Here is a 19,191-nt window from a genome sequence, read left to right as displayed (position 1 = left end):
TCACACTGTGCGTGCCAATTTATTTGCAATAATTTTTTGTAGAAAAATAAAACTGCAATCACAAACAAAAATAATGAAAAAAAGATTTTATTGATAAACATTGCGGGTTACAACTCTGTTTATCCCTTGATTCTTCCCTCCGATTTATTCTACGTGATTCGAGGGACTTAGTAGCGTATTTCTCGAACGTAGGACTTAGTTGAACAAGACATATTTGACATGTCCTTAGTCTCTTAATGAATATTCCAAGAGTTTCATGAAATTTCGGAGATCGCTTATTTGATTTCTTTGTGCATATTCCGAGAATTTATCGAATTGCTGAGATCATCTTTGAAGGACATATGTAGCCTTATTTATAGACATGAATTAGGGTTTGGGTGGAGTAACCACCAAGTAACCCTAATAGCTTCTTAATATTTCAAGAGTCGTCTTGAGTTTAGGATTTATCTTGACCTGTTAAAATTTCAGTGTCTACAAATACCCCATGCTTCAAGGTTTGTCGAAGTGTAGGCTTGATGAAACTTGAAGACGAGACTTGAAATACTCGAATATCACAACAGATAATCTTGAAACTTGTAGTTTTCGATGTGGAGGAGGAAGAGATGAAGGGCAGAACTGGTCCCACTGGGAGTGCCAATTTATTTACAATAAATTTTTGTAGAAAAATAAAACTGCAATCACATACAACAATAAAGAAAAAAGGATTTTATTGATAAATATTGCGGGTTACAACTCTGTTTATCCCTTGATTCTTCCCTCCGATTTGTTCTACGTGATTCGAGGGCCTTAGCAGCGTATTTCTCGAACGTAGGACTTAGTTAAACAAGACATATTTGACATGTCCTTGGTCTCTTAATGAATATTTCAAGAGTTTCATGGAATTTCGGAGATCTCTTATTTGATCTCTTTGTGCATATTCCGAGAATTTATGAAATTGCTGAGATCGTCTTTGAAGGATATATGTAACCTTATTTATAGGCATGAATTAAGGTTTGGGTGGAGTAGCCACCAAATAACCCTAATAGACTCCTAATATTTGAAGAGTCGTATTGAATTTAGATTTATCTTGACATGTTAAAATTTCAGTGTCTACACCATCATTACAAAAAATAAAAATAAAATAATATATTAAATTTTACTCCTTCTGTTTCAATTTATGTGAACATATTTTCTTTTTAGTCCGTGCCAAAAAGAATGACCTAATTCCCTATTTGAAAACAATTTACCTTTATGCAATGATTTATAGCCATACAAAATATATGTGTCTCATTTTACATCATATATTTAAAAGTTCTCTCTTTTTTTAAATTACATACCCAGTTAAATGAGTTCAAATAAATTAAAATTGAGGGAGTATTATATAAATTTAGGACCTTTAATTGAGGTTTTACTTTAGACCACCGATTTCATTGAGCGGCGCCATAAGAGACTTGCTCCAATTATACGATTGCAACGTGCAAAAGATACACAATATAAGAAAATGCCTACTTGTAGATCAACTTTTATCCAGCGACGTGGTCACTACATGAAGAAGATTTATTGTTCTTTTTTGTTTGTTTATAAATTACTACTAGGACATTTTATATTAGACTATTCCAGATTGATTGTGAAACACTATTAATATTATTTAATCGGTTACTAGCAAAGTTATTACTTTATTTTCTAGGTTAGTATATCAGATTCGTTATGAAAAGTTTCTTGTTATCTTAAGTCAATTTAATATACGATAGTATAAAAATTTATATACTATCATTGCATAAAACTTAAGCTCATATATATATATATATATATATATATATATATATATATATATATATATATATATATATTTTATTTTTATTTTTTTCTTGCACACATATGGTCCGGTGTAAAGCAGTATATTTGATGGTAAAAATAATTTTGCCTTTGAAATTTCTTTTACATGAGATCCAAGGGAAAAAAAATAGAAGAAAAAAAGCTCTGTCAACTATTTTCTTTTAATTTGCTTCTAGGTCTTTGGCTCTTTGCGTAAGTCGTCACAGTTGAGAACTTTGAGATCCACAATTTGTGATTTAGCATATTATTATCACTTTATATCTTTGGACGTAGTGAATGACATATTTGGGCAAGTTAGGCGTTTGACTTATCGGTCAAAAATAATTATATTCATTAGTCAATATTCAAAAAATATATATTTAATATATATAAATTATGTATACTATGCATACTAGATATTAATATAATATAATAATATATATATTGCCGACTGTTATTCTTAAAAACAATTATACGGTATAGCTTTTCCGACATCTTTTTGTGATATATGGCCATGCGTAATATTCTTCGTAATATCCTGGAAATTTGCTGGCCCACTGACCACCTACTCCTAATAATTTATACGAACGCAAAATTATTGACTTTGTACGCTTTGCTTAACCAAAGTTTATTTAATACTCTCTGCGTGTGAAAGGCTTAGAAAAGTCTTTGCAAATTGAACACAACTTCTCTTTTTCTTTTTCTTCTTCAACTATCTTGTATTTAAGTTTGAAAGTGAAATGGATGATATCTCTTTATTCTTAAACATGAATCCGAATTAATTATGTCAATAAATTTCAAATACTAAATAATTATACTAAAAAAAAAGTAACTTAATTAGTCTGAACCAGTCGACCAGTAAATTCTAAGTACTAAAGTACTTATACCAGAAAACTTGACCTAATTAATTTGATCTCTACCAAAAAAATCTTTATTTTCAAAATACGAATTTGAAGTCTCTATTCAAATTAATTGAATCAGTAAATTTTGAATATCAAATAACTATATCAAAAAAATTGGTCAAGTTAATTAAATATCTATCGATTTATTATTTTATTTTAATAAGTGTACTATTCCTCTAATGCATAATTTCTCATAAAAAAAAAGTAATAAGTGTACTATCTCACCACACTTGTCGGGAAAATACAACTTTCAACTACCACTACTTTCCAATAGGTCATTCTAGAAGGAGGAAATAAACTCTATATATACAACACACACACATGCCTTCTACTCACCATTCTCTTTCTAAAACAAAGTTTTCCCCACTATTATTTTTTCTCACTATTCTCTTTCTTTATCAATTAGCAATAACAAATTAACAATGGCAATCAAAGTTCATGGCCCTGTTATGTCACCTGCTGTAATGAGAGTCGTTGCTACCCTCAAAGAAAAGGAGCTTGATTTTGAGCTTCTTCCAGTTAATATGCAAACTGGTGATCACAAAAAAGAACCTTTTATTTCTCTCAATGTAAGTGTAAATCTTAATTATTAGCCTTGTATTTTCATGTCTTTTTTATTTTAATTCAGAGACAATTACTGTCAAATTTCACTATAACAATCAATCATGTCTCTATAATAACACTTTCTCAAAGTAAATATCTTTTTTGGGACCTATCTTTCACATCATGTTATAATATATGTTCCAAACTTCTAGTGGCCTAAAAATGTCAGGAAGAAACGAGGCTGTTACATAGGTTCGACTATTGTGGGTTTAGAGTAGATCTAAGGATGGATTTAGAATTTTAAGTTCATGAGTTCTGGATACCAGAAAAGTTTGGTTATTGGTTCTGGATAATTATTTATGCATGTGAATTTTATAACACAAACACAAAAAATTTAGCCGAAGCTACGGGGTTTTGTCGAACTCATAGCTAAAAGCAGAAATATCCAATGGAAAAAGCCTGTGCAGATAACCTAAATCTGCTCTAATTAAGAGTACCTATACTTAATTTATTTTTTTTATTCATGCAGCCATTTGGTCAAGTTCCAGCTTTTGAAGATGGAGATCTCAAGCTTTTTGGTAAGTAACAATTGCACGTTTGATCCCTCAGTTTTTTATGGTTTTTAATTTTGGTCCTTTTGATATTTCATCAAGTATACTTAACTTTGAATTTAATTTAATTATATGTTATTGGTCCCTCTACGTAGAAAATATGCTATTTTTATATCATTTTCAGAACTATATATCCCTCAAATATATAGCAATAGTGCAACTTTAACATTGACAGATGAGTAATTTAGATAGTTTAGCCGATAATAATTCGTTAAATTTGTGAAGACTCACAAGTAAAAGGATCAAAAGGGTTCATATTAATTAATTGAAGGTTGAATATGTTTAACCGATATCATGAGGATCAAAAATCACAATGTATTAATATTTCAAGGACTAAAAGTGCAAATTCTTCTTTTGATAATATAGCTTTCCTTTGCCACAATAGCACTACATTATCTTCTTATATTAATTTGTCATGTTGATATACCCAACATGATTTACTTAGAAATTTCATTGATATTTCACATATGTATTTATGTTTTGCGTCGAAAATATATTGGATTCATTAGAACCCATTCAACATGATCAAACGCCTCTGAAATAGACTAATTCAAATTTGCTATCGCACAGAGCCTAGTAACGAAAAATTGCTCCACCATCTTCTTTCTTGTTTTGTCATGTTCATGATATATGAAATATTGCTAATTATTCAGAGTCGAGCAATTACCCAATACAAAGCACACACATTATTTGTACTGTGTATATTGATGAGAAGAAAAAAATTATTATGTAAATTTATTAAGTTGTTGAATCCCTTGAACTCATAGAGAGTTTCTTTTATAAAAAAAAAAGAATTTGATGAAATTTCTGCCTCCGCCACTACACACTAAAGAGGAAGTGATCCAATCATTTATTTCCTGACTTATATATTGATATATGAAATATTGCTAATTATGCAGAGTCAAGAGCCATTACCCAATACATAGCACACACATATGCAGACAAAGGAAACCAACTATTAGCCAATGAGACCAAAAAAATGGCAATAATGTCAGTATGGATGGAAGTAGAATCAACAAAATTTGACCCTATTGCTTCAAAGTTAAGCTTTGAGTTAGTTGTTAAGCCAATGTTGGGAATGGTAACAGATGATGCAGCAGTTACAGAGAATGAAGAAAAATTGGGCAAAATTCTTGATGTGTATGAATCAAGACTTAAAGATTCAAAATATTTGGGTGGTGAGAGTTTTACACTTGCAGATTTGCACCATGCCCCTGTTGTGCATTATTTAATGGGGACTAAAGTTAAGAGTTTGTTTGATGCTAGACCTCATGTGAAGGATTGGTGTGCTGATATTTTGGCTAGGCCTGCTTGGTCTAAGGCACTTGAGTTGCACAAACAGTAAAACTGATTCCAGACTCGTTTGGGATTGAGGCGTAATAGTTGTTATGGCCAATGAATCACCAGGTTAATAAAATTGGAACTGATCCTAACATGTTGTTTGGGAATGAGACGTAATAGTAGTTGTTGTTGTTGGAAAACTCTTGTTATTGTGTTTGGTTTGAGTGTTATTGTACTGTAAACGTTTCGTTTTTTGAAGAAGAAATCTCCCATTTCATCTGTTGTTTTTTGTTACAGTTATGACTGTTGAATTACATGAAATGACGACGTATTTTTTTTTAACTAGTGTTTTGTACTAAAAATGATTTTTTCTTTTAACTTGTTCGTTTTATTAAATCATTAGAGATTTATTATTTTCTTTCAATTTTAAGTTTTGTTCCATTGAGTTGTTGGCCGACTACAGATTTTGAAAAACCAAATTTCTAAATAATCTTTTCCAATTTCAACCACTCGTTTTTCTGTCAACGTCAGCAAATATTGCCCAAATCTCAAAAAGTGAAAAGCTTTATAAAATTAAAAAGTAGATAGCAGTATAGCACTGGGGGACTGAACCTTTAGAAATTAAATGTCTCATTCGTTAAATTTAAACTTACTCCCTCATTTCCACTTTAATTAACTTTTAGTAATTTTTATACATATTAAAAAATTTATCTTTTAATATTAATTAATAATAAAATTGATCATATTAATCTTTTTTATCACTTTAATTTGTTCACTAAAAATATAACAAATACTCCGAGACTCTTACCCCAAAAGACAACTTTAGTAAAAAAAAAAAAAAAAAGTTTGATTTCTTTTTAATATCTAGAATAAAAAAATATCAAAAAATTAATTAAAGTGGAGCAAAAGAGTATAAAAATCCTAGTTGTGACTTGTTTATTCTATAGTAAAGTAGCCACTTGCTATTGTTTTAGAAAGTTACATGAATTTGTTCGCTCTCATCATTAACTCCTATTTTAGATTAGATGCATAATTTTGGTACTTATTCGTCAAAAATATAAAGGAAAGGTCTGAAATTTTGATAGAACTTGTTGAAGTCTATTACCAACCTCATATATAAAATTTAGCAAATGAAGGTAATTGTCTCAACCTTATTGAGGAAGTTAGAGATTAACATCATATCGTGTTCATTCAATTATTTTGACAAAATAAACAATTCTTAAAGAAAGAATCAATACATTATGTTGGCCCCAATCAACATTTGCACCACTCAATAACATGACATGAACCTTTCTTAGCTTACTTTTTCCCTTTATAATTTTTTTTATACACGTATTATACTCCAATAAAATAGCCAAACAATTTCTCAATGGTCAATATTAGTAACAGCAGGTGAGAAGCTCCTGTAAAGTTTAACTAAAACATTAAATGACGCTTAACTGATGAGTAGGGGCGGCAAATGGACGGTTCAGGTCGGATATGGGTGGATCGAAAACGGGTAATGCAAAAAACGAATAAATTATCTGATCCGATCCATATTTAATGCTGATAGAAAATGGGTTAGCCGGCGGATAATATGGATATTCATATTATTCAGGATTTCTTGAATATGATCGCTTTTTGGAGAATTTCTAATCTCTCAAACTTGAGCAATTCCCAATTTGAGTCTTTACAAATGTAAAAGCTATACCCATCAATTATCCATTGGTTATTTATTTTTTAAGTGGATAGTATGAATCTTATCCATATTCGACCTATTTCTAAAAAGTTTATTATTCAATCCATTTTGCCACCAATGAAGTGTAAACTAGCAACCTAAATGGACAAATCCATTTGTAGCCAAAAAAAAAACACCAACCATCTATTTAGTGGAGTTTTGAGGACTATACTAATCCAGTTGCAAAGTAAAATTGTTTAAATATACTTCCTTAAGTGGCCAAAACAGACAATTCATGCGCATCCGGGGAATCGAACCCCGGTCAGTACCGTGGGAGGGTACTATGATACCACTACACCAGATGCGCTACTTGATAGTGATTGCGTATAAGAAAACGTATTCCAAACGTCCTCATTCTTTAGCTAGTCCAATTAATAGTAACTACTTATTCGACTTACTGGGTCCCCACTTTTGGAATTTTCATTATCAGTAACAGCAAAACAGAAAGGAAAAATATGTAAGATGCACCCGTACTTGTTCAGGAAAATCAATTTCACACTCAATTTTTACGGGTGTCTTAATACCTCCCTATCCTTATTCAAACTGAATTTAATACCACTTTCACGTTATAAGTGCATTACACGCGCATGCCACATCAGCACCACGTTAGCATCATGTGTTTTTAACTTCTTCTTTTTTCTTTTTTTATTCACACATTTTTTTTGTCTTCTTCCACACCCACCACCAAACCTCCATTATCACCAATAACACCACCATCAAAAACCCAATCACCACCAATTTTACTAGTCACCACCAAATCTACACCACCGATTTCACTATCAAATTCATCATCATCAACTCCATCAACCATCATCAAACTCGTTAAATTGTATATTAAATTGACGAATTTCTGTTGCAAGTTAACGATATGCTCAAAATCGATTTCAAACGAACCCATTTACATCAAACACCACAAACCCATTATACTGTATGTCAAATTGACCAATAGATGGTGGTGGATTTCCAAATCACCACCAATTTCATAAATATATTACACTTCAAGAGATTATATATTAAACAGAATCTTTATTTCTCTTTTATCACTTCTATTAAAATGATTAATATTTTTTTCTTTTGTTGTTGCAGGTTCTTTAAGGAGAATAATATTTTGAGGTGAGTCAAAATAAAAAAAATAGGTAATTGAAGAAGAAATAAGTGTGCAGTGAAGACAAAGGTTAAAGGGGAAGAGACAAGGAAATCTGGATTATAGGTGTGAAAATGGAGAAGAGATAGGGCGTTAAGGAGAAGAGGGGTTTGGGGACGTGAAAGACGAAAAGGGGCAAGAAAATCTGTCTTTTGTATAAAAAAGAAAAAGAAAAAGAAAAAGAAAAATTTGTGATTTAATTTTAGTAATACACGCCCATTTTTTATTTATTTGTTATTATTTTGCCACATCAGCTTTTTGGTGGTATTAAATTCAATTTGAATAAGAATAAAAAGGTAATAGAACGCCAGTAAAGGTTGAGGGTGAAACGGATTTTCTTGCACAAGTATAGGATGCATCTTAGGTATTTTCCCAAATGGAAATGTAAAGAATAAGCCAAAATCATGAAAGATTTTAAGCCTCAAAGTCCTAGATTCTACGAAGCAAAGTAGGCATCTTTTCGATTGAAAATCCAGACTATTTTATTCACAAAAGTAACGTCACCAAAGATGAACATAAAATATCATCGTTATAAAATGTTGCGACCTTTCTATACTTATTCTTTTGGTAAGTAGCAAGTACTATACTTTTTAGGCAGATTGTACCTTTGGCATCAAAGTGCCTGCATTAAGATTTGTATACCTCTGGCTATCTGTACAAGAAATACTCTTTTTCCCACTACCACAAAATGTGTAAAAAAGGAGCTTTATTTGTTTAGATTATTTTCTATACAGAGTTAATTACATCTATGGCGATATACTGTTTTCTATTCTTCCAATCCCACATTTTAAACAGACCAAACACCATTTCAGTAACTTCAGCAATTAGTACAAGCCCCACAACTCAAGCACAGAAACATAGTTCCTGACTCAAGTGGATAAAAATTATATATGTCCGCTCACGTGAAACTTTAATGCTCAATAACCCTATCTACTTTTAGAAAACCGAAAGTACAAACTTATAATAGTGCAAATATTTAGGCTAACAGATAATTGCAATTAGCACTACTTATGCACTCATGAGCTAGGCGTTGCTTCTGCTTTTCCCTCTGCAGCTTCACCTCCTACCTTACTGTTTTGTTCTTTAGGTTCTCCCTCCGCCGTCTCTGAAGGCTTTGTGACTTCTTCCTCTGATAAAAGAGAAAAGATCATATTATAAGCACAATGAAGAAGGAACTCTCAAAACTAGGATGAGCAATCCTTTTCTCTATTGCAGGACAAGGCAGGGAAAAGCAAGGCAGAGTCTTCTGGTTCTCACATTTCAACAACTTTAGGAAAAACAAATATCACCTTTAGTTACTGAATAATATACTTAATCGATGACTGTAACTCTAATATCATAATTTTTTTTCTTTTTTTTTTTGGTGGGGTTGGAGTGGTGTGTCATTACCTAAACAGGTGAACAAACAATTTGGTTTAAGGACTCTAAGCCTAGTGGAAAATAATAAGCGGTTGCATATCATTATGGCATTGTAAGATCAACCAAGTATTCCCCATTGAACTAAAGCATATCCACAAGCAAGAGGAGGACGATCATCATTATTTTCGCATAATAAAATAGTAAAGTATAGAAATTCTTATAAAATCATATCAAAGGTGGTAAAAAGATTTCTTAAAGTTATATCTTTGTGACAAATCCAATAACTTCAGGCAAGGCAGTGGTGCACTACCATCCAAAGCAAAATTGCAAGTGTAAGCATTGGCTGTCATTCTTGGTACGAGGATTATTCATGCAAAACATGAAAATTCCTGCAAGTGTTTCTACATTTTTAAACATTGATAAACTTAAAGCTACATGCTTGAATAGGTTTACAATCTAAATCCACCCACCCCACATTCTAAAAGGGGCAAGGAACAAAAATTGGAAGAAACGGGAATAGAGAAGGAAAAAAGAAACGGTGCAAATAATCTATACTTTGAGAAAGAGTTATCAGCGATTCAATGAAAAAAGCCTAAAATTTAATCACTGTGCATGAAAACATACAGAGTCTATCCATGCCAAAGAGATGCCATGAAATTGATTACCTTCATCATCACTGTCATCGAGATCATCCCCCATTGCATCATCTCCAAGTCCCATGCCACCCATGTCCCCGAATTTCTACAAATTATCAAAGTGGAATCCTCAGAAGACATCAAATTAAATGCAGAACAGCAGATTATAACTGAGCAGGTTCTTACCGAGAAATCCATCGAATTCATGTCGAAATCACCAGGAGCAGCTTAAAAAGTACGAGGCAACAACAATGTTAGATTTCTTCTTCAGTGTATGTTGCTAAGACTCTTCAATAATGTTGCCAGTGCGTGTCTTATCCTCCAAAAATAGTGCAGTTTTGGAGGACCCGACATGGGCGGCGGCATTTTTGGAGAGTTCGAGCAACATAAATAAATATGGTTGAGGAGGGATTTAGAAAAAACATGAGATAAGTTGTACCAGTGTCATTGTCATCATCTTCGTCCACCCACTTATCCCAATCTACTTTCACGTAATGTGGTGCTTTCTCATCTCCACGCAACAATTTATTCCACCATTTCTTCTCTGATTTTTCCAAAACGCAGAAGATATTTCTCACGCCAATATTTATTTTGCTCTCCTTCAATATAAAATTGCAAATTACAAAGCAATGCTAAATAATACGGGAGAACAGCATAGCAATTATACTAAGAAAACGCGCAAAACTAGTAAGTAAATCCTCCCACTTCCTACATGTTACTCTCTTAATCACAACTAAATTGTCTAAACTGTTGTTTTGGTTGGTTATATTTTTCTTTTCATTCGACTTCTATTAGTACAAATCAAATATCACTTTCCATGAGTTATCCTTTTGATCCAACTTCACCATCAAGATTACTCGAGAAACTGCCTTATCCAAAAGAAACCATTTTTTTTGAAAGTACGAGGACACTCAGTCCTTTGATCAATAAAGAGGGACATCAGGAAAACTTTACAGGCAACACGTCTCACAAATAAATCAGTCCATGAAATTGTTTTGACAAAGGAGTTCAAACAGGCAAGAAGTAAGGGTTGCTCTTTGGTAAGAGAGCTCAACCAAGACATTAGGACTCAAGTCACGCCAAGGGAGCAAAGTGGGAAAGGGCTACTGTTGACCCCTGGGGTAAGGAAATTCAGGGGGTAGGATTCGCCATATTAAAAAAAGGCACTCAATCCAGCTTTGACTATCTACAGATTACAGAACTCAAACCACGCAAATACACTTCTCTTTTTACCTCTGTTATATTGATGTGTAGGCAGGCACAGGTTTCAAGATATTTTGGATATGCGGAATACCTTTTTAACATTGCAACTAATGATCATATTTTTATGGGTGGAATTTTGCTTTGTAAAGCATCAACAGCAGGCTCTCACTTTATCTCAGATTTCAATCTACCAATCTCTTTAACCAAGAAAATAATAACAGAATGAACATCATTATGCAGTTCAGCTTATCAAGCCTCCAGACTAACTTTGATTTGCTTAATAAGTAAGCAATAAACTCATTAGCCGTTGAAATTTCTTCTGCTTCTTTGAGCTAATTTTTGCAGTTAATACTTCGTCTATCCATTTTGGTACTTTCATGGGTTGAGCACTGAAGAATGGGTGACACACAAAAAAGCCCAATCCCAACTATCTAATAGATTAGATGCAACTACGGAACTAATGGAACCTAAGTTATAAATCCTCTTTGTTGGAAATTTAGGTTCAAGAAACTAATGTACACCAGTTTCACTAGATAAACTCACACTAAACATGATTTGCTACATTTCTGTCATAAAATTATCTAAACATGCCTCATTTCAAAAAAATATCATGCATAAGTAAGGTGTCCGTAAAATTCAAACCACAGTAATATATAACATCCAGCAGCCATATCGAAAAAAATCTCTTACCTCAACGTTAATTTTATCAAAAAGCTCAAGTTTCAACTCGTATGCATGGCTTTCCGGCCCAGCTGTAGCAGAGAAGGTAAAAATTCCTTCAGGGTCCAGATTTACCTTTGAACTTTTAGCATCAGGTAATTGCACAGTGAGATACACCACATCTGGTCTCTGGGCCCACTTCACTTGTGGATGGCGGCTATGAATTCATAAAGAAGAGGGGAAAAGAAGAAGCAATTTTTAGCCAATAGCTCATCCCAAAAGTGAAAAAAAATGTGAAACAAAATTGTCTGCTGTGTCAATGAATGTCCCTTCCAAGAGGTAGTGTTTAGATGCACTCAACAAGCCTATTGATTGAACAATGATATAAATGAGCAGATACAAAAATGCAAAGGCATTTGTGCACATTATAAAATTAACAAAATATTTCCTATCGAGCAGAGGTTACAAGGAAAATAAAGATGCAGAAAAGTAGCATCACCGAAGTCATGCGAGTATTACGAGGGAACCCTTATGGGATTTTTGCATTCGTCAAAGGGATTTTTTTCCTAACATTGTATATACCAAAATAACCTTACTTAGTTTAAACTATTAAGTAATATATAATGACTTTCGAGGTGAACTTTCATATTTGTTGAATGATTTTGTGATATATTTAAATCATCTTGAAAGAATAAAGTACTTTCGAATTTTATCTTTATATTTTACTTAAATAAAAGAGTTAATACCCTAAAAAACCCTTAAACTATCACATTTTTGTCAGTTTTCTACTTAAACTATTCGGTGTCCCCAACCCCCCTCCCTCCCCTCCCCCGAACTATATTGCCGCTCGTATTAAAAAACCCTCGTCGCTGACCTGGCATAACATATGTAGATACTCGCTTGGGAGCGCGTGATAGTTGAAAAAAGCCATCAAAATGGCCCACCTAACAGAAAATAATGGCTAATTAGCCTAATCCTCTTTCAAATGTATTTTTTAAAATAAATATTCTCCTTATTTCAATTATATCCATTTTTCTTCATCATTTTTTCACCATTCTTTCTTATGTTTTCACCTTTCTTCTTCATTTTTTAACCTTTTTTCTTCCGTTCTCCATATGGGTTTCCTCTGGAAAAATTTCTCCCTCTATTGTTTCCTCTGAAATTATTTATTCTCTTTCTTGTTTTAGTCTTCTTTCATGTCTTACACATATTGTTGCAAGAATACCAATTTAAATCTTCTTATTAATCTCAACACCTTGTAAAGAATAAAGTTGAATCTCTTGAATCTTCTTTATGTAATCTGGAATTAGAGAATGTAATTGCTGGGCAATTGATTTTTTATTTGCGAAATTTTATTTTGTGTAATCTTTTTTATGTAATACAAGATGACTTTTAAGAAATACAACAATATATGCCTTTATTTATATTTTAACTGTGCTACAAAGTGAATATAAATAAGGACTTATCAATTGGAGTCTAGCATAAAGCACAATCACAATTAAACCTAAAATTAACACAGTATTTAGATATTATTTTGGCCAAAACTCCTAGAATTAATCAATCATTCGAGAGTAATACATCATGAGTAAACTATATAAAAATAATTGTATAAACCATAAGTTTATATAGTTAGACAGACGTACCTTTAAAAGTCCATACATGGGGTTTTAATATATAGGGGAATATAGTTCGGGGGGGGGGGGGGGGGGGGTTTTGGGACACCAGATAGTTTAAGTAGGTAAATGATAAAAAAGTGATAGTTTAGTCGGGTTTTAGGCTGAGTTAAATAGCCACGTGTAGTGCTAGATGGCACGTTTTTTAGACAATTAGGAGCGTGTACTAGATGCACCTCTAAGAATGCAATGATGGGGTTTTAATATGAAAGGCAATATAGTTCAGGGGGATTTTGGGGATACCGAATAGTTCAAGTAGGAAACTGAAAAAAACTTGATAGTTTAGGGGGATTTTAGGGTATTAACTCTAAATAAAATAAAAATCTTGATTTTGTCCTTCATAATAAATATTGGTAAATATTTATATACTTATATAATATTAACTATTAATTAAATCCCTTTATGTCCTTACTCATATTTTGATACTTGAAAACACTTTTTGAAAAACTTGGCCAAACACAAATTATTGCTCAAAAGTACTTTTCAAATTGATAAGCCAAACACAAACTAATTTTCTCCGACAGTACTTTTTTTGAAAGCACTTTTGGAAAAAACACTTCTCAAAAAAAAGCTAATCTTTTCAGTTTGGCCAAGCAGGATATAAGGCAGATGGAAATAAACTTGCCAAACTCCTAATTTAATTTTTTATTATGAACGGACAAGGCAACTCTACTGACCAAGAGTTATAAAGCATATGTCAAAAAACAGTCCAAACTCCTAATATTTCATCTGTAACAGATCATTTTTGAGTATTATTCAAAATAAAAATTTACATGAATCAAAATTCTCATCAAAGAAACAAAAACACTTAATGAATTAATAATCAGACCTCCGAAGGAAATATCAATCAATTACAACTTAAATCTCAAACTAGTTAGAATATTCTAGCCCCGGTATCACCGTTATTGAAAAGGAAAAAAAAAAAAAAAAAAAAACTATACGAACACTCTGTATTAAATCAAATATGCATTTTGAAATGGTATAATAAAATGCAGTAAAGTACATATTACCTCATCGTTGTAGTTTAAGCGCTGAAGAAGGAGAAGTGAAAAACCTAGAAAGGCAGAAACTGTAGAGGCACAGCTGGTAGTAATTTGCAAAAGTGATGAGTACCTACCAACTGTACCAAAGTATTCTAGTTTTTTCTTAAACATCCGAGGTTTTGCTTGCGTGTGAGACTCGAATAACAGTACGATGGGCTTCGAGGTTCGGCCCAGTAGTATTTGGGCCCTTAGCAGACTGATGGATCAGTTTTCTCGTCTAGCCCAAGAGGTTTGTGTTAATAGTAGTAATGACACCAGGTAGCCACTTTAAGCACCTTTATTTAAAATATATCCAATCCTTAAAAATTATTTATGTAATGAGGTTGGTGTTAATGGTATAATTCAGGCACTTCTTTGGTTTTTTATAAGGACACATTTTCATGAATTTTTATATATGTAATGAGGGCGTTTTAACATATTATTTATAGTTAGTTTAGGATTTAATGAACATCTACCGTCAATGTAATTTATTTTTAGACTATTAGTAAATTTTAACTTGTTACATTTGTGTAATGTAGGGATCTTTACACAAATAGTAGGCTCGATTTACTGTATATTTTTCCTAGTCCGTATACATAGATTATACACTTATTATATATATATATATATATATATATATTTAATTAAAGTGATTGGGTGGGAGGCAAAGTACTTAATGGAGTATGCATGTTGTTGATATACACATCAAAGTAACAGTTTCTGTCCTTTTCTGGCATCTTATTCCAGCGAATTCTATTCTCTATAATCTTTTAACTATCTAACCAGACATTGAATTGGATTCCACTACGATAAGAATAAAACAAGATTGCCAAACCTTTATCTTTCGTGTTGATCAAATAACCATTTGCTTTGCCTTTTTCATTAAATATCTTTTCAGTTTATTCAGAAGGGAAGAAAATATTATTATTATCAACAAAAAAAAACAGAGATTTTTTTTTAATTTATTGAATTCAAGAATGACAACAACAGAGGAGAAATCAGTTATGGTTGTGGGAATAGAAGACAATCAACACAGTTTTTATGCATTGGAATGGACTTTGGATCATTTTTTTGGAACTTCACCTTCTCTTTTCAAACTTGTCATTGTTCATGCCAAGCCTTCTCCTGCTTCTGTCATCGGCCTCACTGGTCTAGGTGCGTATTGTTAAATTTCCTCCGTTCTATTTTATACGACGATGTTTGACTAGACAAAAAGAAAAATTCTCGACACGCATCAAAAATATTCTTAGAACTAGTAGTTTATAGATGTCCTGACACCTTTATGTTTATAAGAGTATGTCAAACTTGACACCTTTATGTTAAGAGCAAAGTAAAATGTTTTTTAATTGAAGAGTTTTTTGACGATCTAGAAAGATGTCATATTTTATCAAACTAAAAGAAAGTGCCATGTAAAATGAAATGGATTGAGTATTTTTTACATGATGAAGTTTGATTGGATCGTTGGAGGCATTAATTTGACTGCTGAATTTTATGGTTGAATTATAATAAGCCAGATAATTCTGTGTTCTCTCTAACAACAGTTTAATCTTTTAAAATATAAAAGTTTTACGTGCTTGATCCATGTGCCCGCGTGTGAGGGACATTTGAGACATGTGATCAAAATTCAAAAGTATAATCTTTCCTGGGGCATATCTATAGCCAATAATATGGGGCACGTGAACTCATGGTCCATCCGTCAAATTAGGTATTTTATGTACGTATTTTTTAAAATTTGTCTAGTATTATGTATTGACATTCATGCTCCATAAAGGTTGAATGATGCACTTGATTCAATACTAATTATTTCTCCTCCTTTTTTAGTGGTGCACTCATGTTCTCGAAATCCTAGATCCGCCTCTGAATCTATCTAACCGTTATTCAGATGAGATTGTCATACAATTCAATTTTACTGATAATAGAAGAAAATATTATGATGATGGTTGAAAAGTTAGTTAGATTTTGAATAAATAAAGTAATTAGTTTTGAAGTTCCGAAATTAGTACTATATGATAATTAATGTTACTACTGAAATAGTGTCAAACAGGAAAAGTTTCATATATACTAAAAAAACATAGGGAAAATATATATATATATATTATTTAGACTATCTGCAGCATCTAAGTTGGCAGTATCTATGTTGGTGTTCGTCGCTTTCTAGACACCTCAGAAGAGGTTCAAAAGAGAATAGAGAGATCGAGTGGCTGATTTGGTCAAATAATAGGGTTTGGTTATTCCTCAGCTTGTTATTCATATTTGGACCGGGTTTTGATTTTGAACTGTGGAGAAGATCTGGGCCTCACTTGTGTTGGGCTGCCTTATTTACTTTGGGCTAAAATAATTAAGGCAGCCCAAAGCCAGCTGTTCTGGAAGATCAAATTTACACCCTGTAATTAACATTTTATATTCTCTGTATTTATCTGACAGTTAGTTATAGGGTAGGAATTTTTCAGTTATAGTATAGCCATTAGGAGCATGCCACTTGGCATTTCTGTTTTACCCTAGATTCCTTTTTTTCTTGTATTTATACCTTAGCCTTGTACAGCAGAAAATATACAGAAAAAGGAAAATTTCATACGTTTGTCTTCTTCATTTCCACAATCTATTGGTCCGACCATATAGTAGTCATCATCAGCTCGGAATTTTTAAAGAACTTCTAGTGCTAGTGAGGCGGATGTAGCATAAAAGCGGCAGGGTCATCTGAATTCATACTTTTGACGCAAAGTATAAATTTATATGTATATATTCGCTAAAATTGCAACAAGTAATAGATATGAACCCATAATTTTAAAATATAATGGTTCAACGTTAAAAACTTTAAAAGTTGAACTTATTAAGATTAAATCCAGGATCCGCCTATGGTGAGGAATATTGACTAGAAATTGGGCGTCTCGTGATGTCTTGATTTCTTTTTGATGAATTGTAGGCAGTGTGGAAATCTTGCCGTCGTTAGAAACGGATTTGAAGAAGATTGCTGCAAGGGTTGTGGAGAAAGCTAAGGAGATCTGCACTGCAAAATCCGTAATTGGACTCTTCCTTCCTTTTATTTAAAGACTTTAAGTTATATATATTTTCATCATCTATCTGTTGAAAAATATATTTTTATACGTCCCTTATAATCCACTAATAGTGGTTGTATTATTAATTTTTTGCAGGTGAATGATGTTATAGTTGAGGTCGAGGAAGGTGATGCCAGGAATGTCCTATGTGAAGCTGTAGAGAAGCATCATGCCTCTATTTTAGTTGTTGGTAGTCATGGTTATGGAGTTTTAAGGAGGTAAATATTCTTCATGATCTTTACACAAATAGCCTCCCGGGTTCACTATTTACTTCTTTTTGTCGGTATACATAAATTATATATTAATTATATACGGTTGGGCAGCTATTTAGGTTAATTCTTCCTATTTTCTTTTCTCTAATAAAATGAAACGAAGAACGATTTTCTCTGTTTCCTTAGGATGGATAACAATTGAACAAGGACTTAAGTTAATATACAAGGATAGTATAAAAATATTTTACCAACCAATATGTATGTCAGGCAAAGCACGAAAAATGATTGATCAAATTCGTGGATGTTACTACGACGAAACGATTAGAGCTCATGCCTTTTCCAGCATGTTATCCCATTTAAAAATTGGTGTATTATGCAGTAGCAAATATTAGTTACATATATATATATATATATATATATATATTTACTTTATACGTGATCCGATTATAAATATATATTTGCCACGGTTACTGCGTAGAACTTAAAATCCTTGTGCAATTAATTGTGCAGGACTGTTTTGGGCAGTGTAAGTGACTACTGCGCTCATCATGCCCACTGCAGTGTTATGATTGTGAAGAAGCCAAAGCATAAATCCTAAGGTATTTCTACTTAGTATCCGATTCTATTTGAGTGAACAAGTTTTAAAGGTTACAAACATGTCATCATTTTCTCCAATTTGTGGAGGAGAACTCAGTTCACTGTGTGTATTTATCCAATTACTTGACTCTCAATTTCAATATTTAGCTATTTTAAGGTTGTAGTTGTTGTGTAACATACTGGTGGCAAAAATTCGTACTCTGTAATAATTCACAATGTTATGTATGAAATAAGAGACAGTATATGAAGCCAACTTTAATAGTGAGTGTGCTGTAACATTTAAACTCATCTAAATCTGATATTTTATAAAATAAAAAGAAAAAAAAACACTAAATGTTCTATATATTTTTTATCAGTATATAAATTTCCAATATGATTAAAAGACTCTTTAGGAACGTTGGATTAAATTGTTAGATATGAAACAACTAAGATTAAGGGAAAAATGATTTACTGCTAAATTTAAATAAAATAGAAGATTGCAAATAAATTGAATAGAAGATTACCAAAAAAAAAAAAAAAAGTCAATACACTTGAATACTCAAAAATAAATCTTATATTCAACATTATTTACACCATAAAGCAATTCTAGTACTATTCCACTCAGAAAGATTTGACACCTTTATCACCAAATGCCTTTACAAAACCAATACTGATATATGAATGTATTGAGAAAATATGAATGAAGGAGATCTAAAAAGGTAATGATATACAGACCGCACTTTACAAGAATAATTCAAGATCTCTGGCAATTCAGTACATTTAATGCGCAAATAATCATAAGC

The 19,191-nt window shown here is 32.2% G+C and overlaps 3 protein-coding genes and 1 non-coding gene across 4 annotated transcripts; 2 read left to right on the top strand and 2 right to left on the bottom strand.

Annotated features, from left to right (window-relative positions):
- The first annotated feature begins 3,023 nt into the window (after window positions 1-3,023).
- LOC104084589 (glutathione S-transferase) lies at window positions 3,024-5,473 on the top strand. Its single transcript, XM_009588489.4, has 3 exons — window positions 3,024-3,265; window positions 3,769-3,817; window positions 4,750-5,473. The coding sequence occupies exons 1-3, from the start codon at window positions 3,119-3,121 to the stop codon at window positions 5,193-5,195; spliced, it is 642 nt and encodes a 213-aa protein (XP_009586784.1). The 5' UTR covers window positions 3,024-3,118; the 3' UTR covers window positions 5,196-5,473.
- A 1,611-nt stretch (window positions 5,474-7,084) lies between these two features.
- Window positions 7,085-7,155, bottom strand: TRNAG-CCC (transfer RNA glycine (anticodon CCC)). Its single transcript has one exon. It is a non-coding gene; the product is annotated as a tRNA-Gly (tRNA).
- A 1,526-nt stretch (window positions 7,156-8,681) lies between these two features.
- Window positions 8,682-14,678, bottom strand: LOC104084591 (uncharacterized protein OsI_027940-like). The gene is made up of 6 exons (XM_009588490.4): window positions 14,533-14,678; window positions 11,880-12,066; window positions 10,426-10,585; window positions 10,173-10,213; window positions 10,017-10,092; window positions 8,682-9,121 (listed from the first exon to the last, which is right to left on the bottom strand). The coding sequence occupies exons 1-6, from the start codon at window positions 14,535-14,537 to the stop codon at window positions 9,009-9,011; spliced, it is 582 nt and encodes a 193-aa protein (XP_009586785.1). The 5' UTR covers window positions 14,538-14,678; the 3' UTR covers window positions 8,682-9,008.
- Window positions 14,679-15,266: 588 nt separating this feature from the next.
- Window positions 15,267-18,662, top strand: LOC104084592 (universal stress protein A-like protein). The gene is made up of 4 exons (XM_009588491.4): window positions 15,267-15,699; window positions 17,468-17,562; window positions 17,697-17,818; window positions 18,323-18,662. Exons 1-4 carry the CDS (start codon window positions 15,522-15,524, stop codon window positions 18,408-18,410), a joined length of 483 nt encoding a protein of 160 aa, XP_009586786.1. The 5' UTR covers window positions 15,267-15,521; the 3' UTR covers window positions 18,411-18,662.
- The last annotated feature ends 529 nt before the right edge of the window (window positions 18,663-19,191 follow it).

This window comes from Nicotiana tomentosiformis, chromosome 2 (genome assembly GCF_000390325.3).
Source record: "Nicotiana tomentosiformis chromosome 2, ASM39032v3, whole genome shotgun sequence".
Classification (NCBI taxonomy): domain Eukaryota; kingdom Viridiplantae; phylum Streptophyta; class Magnoliopsida; order Solanales; family Solanaceae; genus Nicotiana; species Nicotiana tomentosiformis.
The sequence above is the reverse complement of the archived record's forward strand: the minus strand, read 5'-3'. Positions and strand labels throughout refer to the sequence as shown.

Bases quoted from the DNA above. Each gene is read 5' to 3' on its own strand.
- LOC104084589 (XM_009588489.4), top strand. From the start codon at position 3,119: ATGGCAATCAAAGTTCATGGCCCTGTTATGTCACCTGCTGTAATGAGA. The intron at 3,266-3,768 runs GTAAGTGTAAAT...TTATTCATGCAG, and splicing joins AACCTTTTATTTCTCTCAAT to CCATTTGGTCAAGTTCCAGC. The intron at 3,818-4,749 runs GTAAGTAACAAT...CTAATTATGCAG, and splicing joins TGGAGATCTCAAGCTTTTTG to AGTCAAGAGCCATTACCCAA.
- LOC104084591 (XM_009588490.4), bottom strand. The intron at 10,214-10,425 runs GTACAACTTATC...GTACTTTTTAAG, and splicing joins AGATGATGACAATGACACTG to CTGCTCCTGGTGATTTCGAC. The intron at 9,122-10,016 runs GTAATCAATTTC...CTCTTTTATCAG, and splicing joins CGATGACAGTGATGATGAAG to AGGAAGAAGTCACAAAGCCT.
- LOC104084592 (XM_009588491.4), top strand. From the start codon at position 15,522: ATGACAACAACAGAGGAGAAATCAGTTATGGTTGTGGGAATAGAAGAC. The intron at 15,700-17,467 runs GTGCGTATTGTT...GATGAATTGTAG, and splicing joins CATCGGCCTCACTGGTCTAG to GCAGTGTGGAAATCTTGCCG. The intron at 17,563-17,696 runs GTAATTGGACTC...AATTTTTTGCAG, and splicing joins AGATCTGCACTGCAAAATCC to GTGAATGATGTTATAGTTGA.